Here is an 8,164-nt window from a genome sequence, read left to right as displayed (position 1 = left end):
CAATGTTTCATAGAGGGCAAATGGCAAGATATATGATTTATATTTATTTTATATATATATATATTTATATATATATATATATATATATATATATATATATATATATATTATATATATATATATATATATATATTATATGATATATATATATATATATATATGATAAAATGTTACATGCCTTTTCATTCCCAGGTCAGTATCTCCCAGGCTGACATACAGGCGTTGGGAAACACAATTACCATGGTAACCAGTGATGGCACCACCTTCACGGTTCCTTCCCATGAAATGCTTAATGTAGATGGAACACATTCAGTCACCATGGTAGCTGCAGATGGTACAGAAGAGCAGGTGAGGTTTACTAAAACTTTACCACCATGATCTGAAATCCCCAAATGTGTCCCTGTGCTTCTACACCTGCATTGCTTGCTGTTTGGGGTTTTAGGCTGGGTTTCTGTACAGCACTTTGAGATATCAGCTGATGTACGAAGGGCTATATAAATACATTTTATTTTATTTAGTTCTGTTTGATACCTTAACAGTGACAGAACTGGAATGGTGACTACTGATTCTATTTATATCAACACACCCACAGCAAACACCAATAGAACTGGGTACTTTCCACTTAAAGGGCAAACCCCCTCTTCAGACTTGTGATGCGTTTTGGACTTCAAGTCTTAATACATTTTGGACCTCTTTCCCCCCCCCAGGTGGCCATTGATTTGGCCTCCTTTCAGGGCATGCAGACAGAGGAGGGTGTCACTCTGTTAGCCACCTCAAACGGCACACAGATCGCTGTCCAGGTAGGGGACTCCCTCTGACACGAAACACCAAATATTGCAACATTAAGAGACAAGCAGGGCACACAATATATTCCCATTGGATGCTGAGAAGCATAACGAGTTCAAATGACACTGCAGTAGCTTTAACAAACAGCTGTTTGTTAGCCTAACTCACAGTTGGCCTAACTCACTGTACTTATAAAGAAGTACAGTGCATTCTATTGTAGTCACTGAGCTGGCCTACAGCAGTGTGAATCTGAGATCATTGACCATCACTAAGGGTCCTATTCAGTCTGGAGGTACACGTGTTTTAAGAACTCTGCACCACTCCTGTCTATTCCAGACTGCTGACTATTCCTGACAAATCTTTTGGTAAATAGAAACAATAACATTCAGTGTGTTGCCATTCAATGATCACATCAGTCATTCCATTGTGATGTTAATACAAGGTATTTTAAGTAAATAAGGTTAGACTTGACTCATCCCTGTAGACTCCACCCAGTCAGTCTGCTATGTAGGTTTGCTTCCCTTTGAGGCCGACATGAGCTACTGTTTGCTGCAATGGGAGGAGCCTTAGTTTTTAAACTAAAGTATCTAATGACAAGATGATACAAAATGTTACTTACACCTGATCACACCAATTTTGCATAAATAATATTATGTTTTCTCACTGTGTGATTTCAACCTTTGTGTTTCTTAGCTCAGTGAACAACCTTCACTCGAAGAAGCCATCAGGATAGCATCAAGAATACAACAAGGAGAGATGGGATTGGACGATTAGATTAGATAATCCTTTCAGTACTATGACTTCTATTGAAATATTTGATGAGAACAAGATCTATACATATTCTGCAGTTTTCTGACTCAAGGGTATTGTTCTTAAATCAAACATGAAATTCTTTATTAAGATTTGTAAATAGACATTTTGATATGGCTGCACAAGAGTCTGTAATGCTGAAACATCCATGAGTAAGATGTGTGTTGCTGCATGAATGAGTTATAGAAATGTAATGTGTTTTTGGACTTTTCGTACCATTTTTCCATGTGTGAATATTGTATTCTGTGTATATACAGTAAATAGCCAATGTTTTGAATCCAGCATATATTTTAATTTTGAATATGTACAAATAATGGATACACATTGGTTGTTAAATAAAGCAGTACAATTCTATATATTTTCACTAATTGTTTTTGTGATAATCGATTTATAATCTGAAATCTACTTGATTTGATATTGTTTAGTATTTTAATTTATTTGTATGTGTAAGACTCAGTATATTTGTTTATAGCAAGTGCATAAAATGTCTCTAACACTTATTTACGTCATCAGCTCATACTATTATATGAGCTGTTGGACAATTATCAATTTAAGATTTTGGGGAATATTGGCTTTTTGTTAAATACTTAATGATATACTAAAGGAGCAATTTCAGAAAGCATCAGTGTCTCTTGTGAATGCTAGAAGATTAGCTGAGAAGATCAAGGGCAATGAATTACAATACAGAACAATGGGGACTAATGTTGCGGACAAATAATTAAAAGCGTCAAAGGATAATACATTTAAAAAAATTAATATCCAAGGATTCAATTCGCGCCAAAGTGACGTACATGTCAAAGTTCAATTAGTGACGTAAAACTTCGCTTCGAAGGATGTAACGCCAGCGTTTCAAACTTCAGGAATGTGTTCTCATTGGCTGAAGATTGGAATCTTTTTTCTTTTTTTTATAGATTGGAATAATTCTGCCAACGGTCGCGGGAAGCCGAGCAGTGTTGTCAGAACAAATTGTGACAATATTTCGGGTAAACAAATAGTCGACTGGAGTATTTTCACAGCTAGACACGTACTAAACTCGTTTTTGTGTAGTAAATAAGCGCTCAGCATAATATATCGTGTGTTTGCTAGTACGGTGTGCTCCTCATGGGACGAAGATTACGCGTCACCGTGCTACTGTAGCTAGCTAACCGTTTAACGTATTTGCGAAGTTAGTGAGCAAACGTTAGCTAATTTATTTAGCCACGTCATTTTGGATTACAAATTGACTCTTGTAGCGCCATGGGCACACGGATGTCAAGCTACTCGGGATAATTTGAAACGATTTGGCTAACTAGCCACTTTTACATTATAGCCAACTTTACTGCGCCGGGGAAGTGATGAGTTTCAGTTGCCGAATGTTCGTCAGTAGGTCCCCGAAGATGGGACCTATTCGACAGAGACTAGACTTCAACCAGAGTGACGGAGAGGACGATGGCAACAACAGCATTGGAGCCGAGTCGAGTCTCGCCGAAATGGACTCCCCAGTGCATTCGCCGAGACAGAATTCCTACTTAAACCAAGACGTCTGTAACAGCACCATGAAGTCCGCTACCGCGGAGGATCGCGTTGAACATTGGGAAGAGGAGGGATTTGGATGTCTTTTCCCCCTAAAATCACCAGGGACTGACTTGATGAAGGGGTCACTTTCTCCGAGAAAAGGGGCCCGGCCCTACTACGACAGCTCGTCCCCGGAATTTTCCTACAATCAGGAGGATGGAAGCTCTCCCATTCCCGGTTGTCCCGACACACCGCCCCATAAAACCTTCAGAAAACTCCGGCTATTTGATGTCCCACACACACCTAAGGTTAACTACAGTAACATGTTTTTTTCAAATGATTCTATTAGATCCACAATGTAAGATCAAATGAACTTTTTAAAGTTTTCAGCCAGAGATAACCAGCAACAGTGCAATATGACTGACTATTTCTGTCTTCAACATGTTTGAACATGAGAAACGAAATAGTTTGATTATATTACCAGGCAATGGGATAGATGAGTTTACTCTGAGTCATTGATCTCCTTGTGACCTGTTGTCAATATTTGTGTTAATATGACCCTCACCAACTATACACATGTTATTCTTATCTAATGGAATGTTTTGTTTTCCCTTTCAGAGTCTGTTGTCCAGAGCCAGGGCAGTGGCCATAGGATCCACAGTCTGCCGGGTAGGAGTAGGTGTCAACATGAATGGGGACTCAACAGGCAGACCACACACAGACAGCAGGAGTAGACCGGCACCCATGATCAACATCAATCCATTCACCCCTGACTCATTACTGATCCAGAGAGCAACGTTACAAAGGAACAACCGAAAGAGATCACAGAGGAATGAGTAAGAGAAGCACCTTATGCTGATGTCATTATTTACCAGGTGTTACATTGGGATTTTGTGGGTGGAGTGGGACTTGAGTTTCCTATGTCCTCAAACAAACTCTATTTCCTCTTTATTTTCTCCAATATCCTAAGGTAGTTGTGGAACTCTTGTCAGAACCATTTTATAAAACTCAAAAGTAGTTGCAGTTAGTGTTGTAAAGTAGATCATATTTTACTACTGTGCCACAACTCAAGTTTCCTTTATGACTGCTATACAAAAAAAAGCATCTTAGAATTGGGAGATTCGTATTTCTGTCGGTGTAAATGGAGCATGGCCTTTTCTTAGTTGACAATAGATTCAGACATGCTTCTTGATCAAGAGTGTGCATTAAATCAGTTGACTATTGCATGCTTGTTGGCAGCAACCCAAAGCCACATGGTTACACTCACAATGTGCACTTGTAGGGATTGTCTGCCCTCCAGTGGTTGGAAGGTTATATAACACATTTTGTTTACTTTCCTTCCTCTCTAAAGCTCATGTGGAGAGGACATGGAAGCCAGTGACGCGGAGTGTGAAGAGGACATCGTTCCACCATCAAAGGTACATTTTTGTAATCACAAATATACGTTTTACTTTTTATAGTTGTTTATGGCAACTGCTTCGGCCTCCGGGGGGTGTTTTCTGAACTGCATCGTTGGTTAAGGGCTTGTAAGTAAGTGTTTCACTGTAAGCTGTTGTATTCGGTGCATGTGACAAATAACATTTGGTTTATTTCACACACACTACGTTAGATAAGTTTATAAGCAACTCTGTCCTTTTCTTGCAGAGAATGACTCTTCTGGATAGCAACATGATGTCAAGATATGCCACAGAGTTTCATGAGCTGGAGAAGATAGGATCTGGGGAGTTTGGCTCTGTCTTCAAATGTGTGAAAAGACTCGATGGCTGCATCTATGCCATCAAACGCTCAAAGAAGCCCCTCGCTGGATCTGTAGACGAGTAAGATAATCTCTTGGATTTTGAAAAGTTGACGATTCAAGTGTAAATTTAAAAGCCTTGTTGACCTTAATGCTATGCCATTTTTGTGCTAATATTGTGTTCTGTTTTCCTCAGACAGAATGCACTCCGGGAGGTGTATGCCCACGCGGTCTTGGGACAGCACCCCCATGTGGTGAGGTACTACTCTGCCTGGTCAGAGGATGACCACATGCTCATTCAGAATGAGTACTGTAACGGCGGCACACTGGCAGATGTGGTCACAGAGAACTACAGAACCATGCGCTTCTTCTCTGAGCTGGACCTCAAGGACCTTCTCCTTCAGGTGGCCCGTGGACTGAAGTACATTCACTCCACCTCTCTGGTTCACATGGACATCAAGCCAAGTAAGTAGCTGCAAAGTTTTGCATACAGCTCAGCTATTGAATTCATTTAAAATATTTATGATTTAACACTTGCCGTGCTTTACTTTTCTCAGGCAACATCTTCTTATCCCGAAGGACTGTGGTGTGTGTCGATCAATTTGACGATGATGAAGGACCAAATACAAATATTGTTTACAAAATAGGTACTTCAACAACAACAAAAATGAATAGAAGACATCATGCAAATGAAACAAGCTAATAATTGAGTGTAGTTGTCAACCAGGCAGACTGATTCTGATGTTTTTTAAATTTATTTTTCCCTCAGGTGATCTTGGCCATGTGACCAGAATGGACAATCCTCAAGTTGAAGAAGGGGACAGCAGGTACCTAGCCAATGAGGTCTTACAAGAGGTAATTGGATAACTCCTCCCCATACCACCTCATTTGTTAAATTATCCAAAATCATGTGACGTAACAACTGAACCAATGTGTTTTTCAGGACTACAGAAACCTCAGCAGGGCAGATATTTTTGCCCTAGCACTGACTGTGATCAGTGCTTCAGGAGCTGAACCACTCCCAACTAATGGTGACAAGTGGCATGACATCAGACAAGGAAAACTACCTGCTATACCTCAAGTGCTCTCACAGGAATTCCCAAGTTTACTGAAGGTATGACTAGAAATGACCAGGGGTGCTTCCCAAATGGTACACTTTCCCTACATAGTGCGCATATTTGACCTAAGCCCTGGTCGAAAGTAGTGCACTATAAAGGGTTTAGGGTGCCATGTTGGATGCAGTGCTTCATTCTGTAATGGTGTTTTGTGTGCAGGACAAGCAGTAGTAATAATGTTTAATTAGTGGTATTAATGTATTGTGTGCTGCAGTTGATGATCCACCCTGACCCTGCCAGTAGGCCGTCTGCCTCTTCCCTCACCAAGCACCCCGTCCTCCTCACTGCCTCCCGCATGAGCGCTGACCAGCTCCGTGTGGAACTCAACGCAGAGAAGTTCAAAAATGCACTACTACAGAAGTACGTACCCTCTTCACATGTCATGTCTCAAGGCTTTCCTTCCTTTTTCATTTATCATATTGTAAGTAGGACTGTTATGGATAATACTGCGATATAGTGTTTGTTTTGTGAAGAAATGCCTAGATGCTACCTACTCTTTATTGATTCAGGAATCCATTTCAGATGCAATTACTATGTTCTTGGTAGTTATGAATGGCTTCTCTAACAATGTGTTTGTCCTCATGCAGGGAGCTGAAGAAGGCCCAGCAGGCCAAAGTAGCTGCAGAGGAGAAGGTTCTGATCTCTGATAGGGTCCTAACGCGCTCTACCCTTCAGTCCAGCAGGAGCTCCAGGCTCATCGGCAAGAAGATGAACCGCTCAGTCAGCCTGACTATCTACTGAGCAGGCCAACTGCCAACCCAAATGGGTATCCGACAGGGTCGTGTTCACGAGATGTGACATGGGGGGGACAGGCCAAAACAGAGTGGGACTACCTGAAATTGTCCAATGAGAATGCTTGTTTGTTTTTTGTTTTTTTTGCAAAACTTTTTCCTACTGTGTGCTCTAATGAATACGACCCTGGTTGCACTCAACAGTGAACTGGGCAGGCCTCCCTAGGCAGACATGGAAAGATGGGCTTCAGTGTCAAAACCGACTGTGATATTTCTTATTGTTTGGCACTTGGAAACGGTTAGTAAGACCGTGGACAAAAATTATTTGACTAAAGAGTGAAAGGGTTGTTACCTTCCCAAGCATTTGGCATTTTCTGCCAGTTTCCATTAAATAACAAAGCCGATATTTGTTTTTAATGAAATGTGGGCGGATGCTAGAACATTCTGTAGCCAGTGTGAGGGTTTGGGATGGTGTGATACAAATTTGCACCTTAGTCTGTTATACCTGATATCAGGTAGTGGAACTGGACCATTGACTAGGAATGATACAATGAGCACTTTGAACTTGTTTTATGTAAACTGTTTTGCTCAGTTGGTAGAGCATGGCCTTGTAATGCCAGGGTTGTGGGTTCATTTCTCACGGGGGACCAGTACAAAATAAAGTATGAAAGTGTATGCACTCACTACTGTAAGTCGCTCTAGGTAAGAGTGTCTGCTAGATGTAAAAATGCATACTGCTGCTATATATGTTGGTTTGTCTTGAACTGGAGTGGAGTTAAGTGAATTTATAAATTCCATTCAGATGTTTAGAATAGTTTCAGTAATCAATCTCTTCTTTAAAATCTGGTGTTTCAATGTGTTGCATCTGTAATACATTTCCTATCTGAAGTTCATTATGTACTGAGTTGTGTACACTGATTGTTTAAGATGTTTTACTCATGTTAATTATTCATGATGAGTAATCCAATCTGTAATGGGTTGGTCGAAGTGGATCATTGTGTCAAGCCCCGGTGTCATTTTATATATGATGCATAGAGCCACTGGACAATTGTTTTAGTCAGTATTTTAAGCTTGCACCTAACATCGCGACTGTAGCATTATTGACTCATTTACGTTTGTACATGTTTTACAACAATGTAGATTATTTTGACTGCTATTGGTTTCATGTTACTTGTTCCAATTTTAATAAATTCACTCCCGATAATATGGATGCCTTGGAACTGTCATGTTTGTGGATGGATGTTGCTGTAAACAAAAACAACTGGCGCTACACATCTGGGAAAGACCGCGTTATCTAAGGAAGATAAATTAGAGATGGTGGTCTTTCAGATTATGCAAACTTTGTTTCACAGTTTATTGTAAATTGATCGTCTGTACCATTATGCACAGACTTGTTCATTGTTGGGACATGTTTTTATTAAGCTATTATTTGATGCCAATTGACCGTTTACTCTGTACAATTGAATACTGATGAAAGCTCAACACGCTTCACA

General features: G+C 40.3%; 2 protein-coding genes across 4 annotated transcripts in view; both read left to right on the top strand.

Moving 5' to 3' along the window:
• LOC135557626 (zinc finger protein 143-like) overlaps window positions 1-1,950 on the top strand; it is an 11,102-nt gene extending 9,152 nt beyond the window's left edge. For all 3 annotated transcript variants that reach the window (XM_064991096.1, XM_064991087.1, XM_064991105.1), the window contains 3 exons: window positions 193-348; window positions 708-800; window positions 1,480-1,950. In XM_064991096.1, coding sequence (XP_064847168.1) covers window positions 193-348; window positions 708-800; window positions 1,480-1,560 — 330 coding nt within the window. In that variant the 3' untranslated portion in view covers window positions 1,561-1,950. The remainder of the gene's footprint in view (window positions 1-192; window positions 349-707; window positions 801-1,479) is intronic.
• A 537-nt stretch (window positions 1,951-2,487) lies between these two features.
• LOC135557618 (wee1-like protein kinase 1-A) lies at window positions 2,488-7,877 on the top strand. Its single transcript, XM_064991061.1, has 10 exons — window positions 2,488-3,398; window positions 3,709-3,926; window positions 4,442-4,508; window positions 4,735-4,907; window positions 5,022-5,290; window positions 5,383-5,472; window positions 5,595-5,680; window positions 5,769-5,939; window positions 6,155-6,300; window positions 6,528-7,877. Exons 1-10 carry the CDS (start codon window positions 2,931-2,933, stop codon window positions 6,679-6,681), a joined length of 1,842 nt encoding a protein of 613 aa, XP_064847133.1. The 5' UTR covers window positions 2,488-2,930; the 3' UTR covers window positions 6,682-7,877.
• The last annotated feature ends 287 nt before the right edge of the window (window positions 7,878-8,164 follow it).

This window comes from Oncorhynchus masou, chromosome 2 (genome assembly GCF_036934945.1).
Source record: "Oncorhynchus masou masou isolate Uvic2021 chromosome 2, UVic_Omas_1.1, whole genome shotgun sequence".
Classification (NCBI taxonomy): Eukaryota; Metazoa; Chordata; class Actinopteri; order Salmoniformes; family Salmonidae; genus Oncorhynchus; species Oncorhynchus masou.
The sequence above is the reverse complement of the archived record's forward strand: the minus strand, read 5'-3'. Positions and strand labels throughout refer to the sequence as shown.

Coding starts and splice junctions, on each gene's coding strand:
- LOC135557618 (XM_064991061.1), top strand. CDS start 2,931: ATGAGTTTCAGTTGCCGAATGTTCGTCAGTAGGTCCCCGAAGATGGGA. Junction 4,908..5,021: donor CTCGCTGGATCTGTAGACGA/GTAAGATAATCT, acceptor TGTTTTCCTCAG/ACAGAATGCACTCCGGGAGG. Junction 5,940..6,154: donor AATTCCCAAGTTTACTGAAG/GTATGACTAGAA, acceptor TGTGTGCTGCAG/TTGATGATCCACCCTGACCC.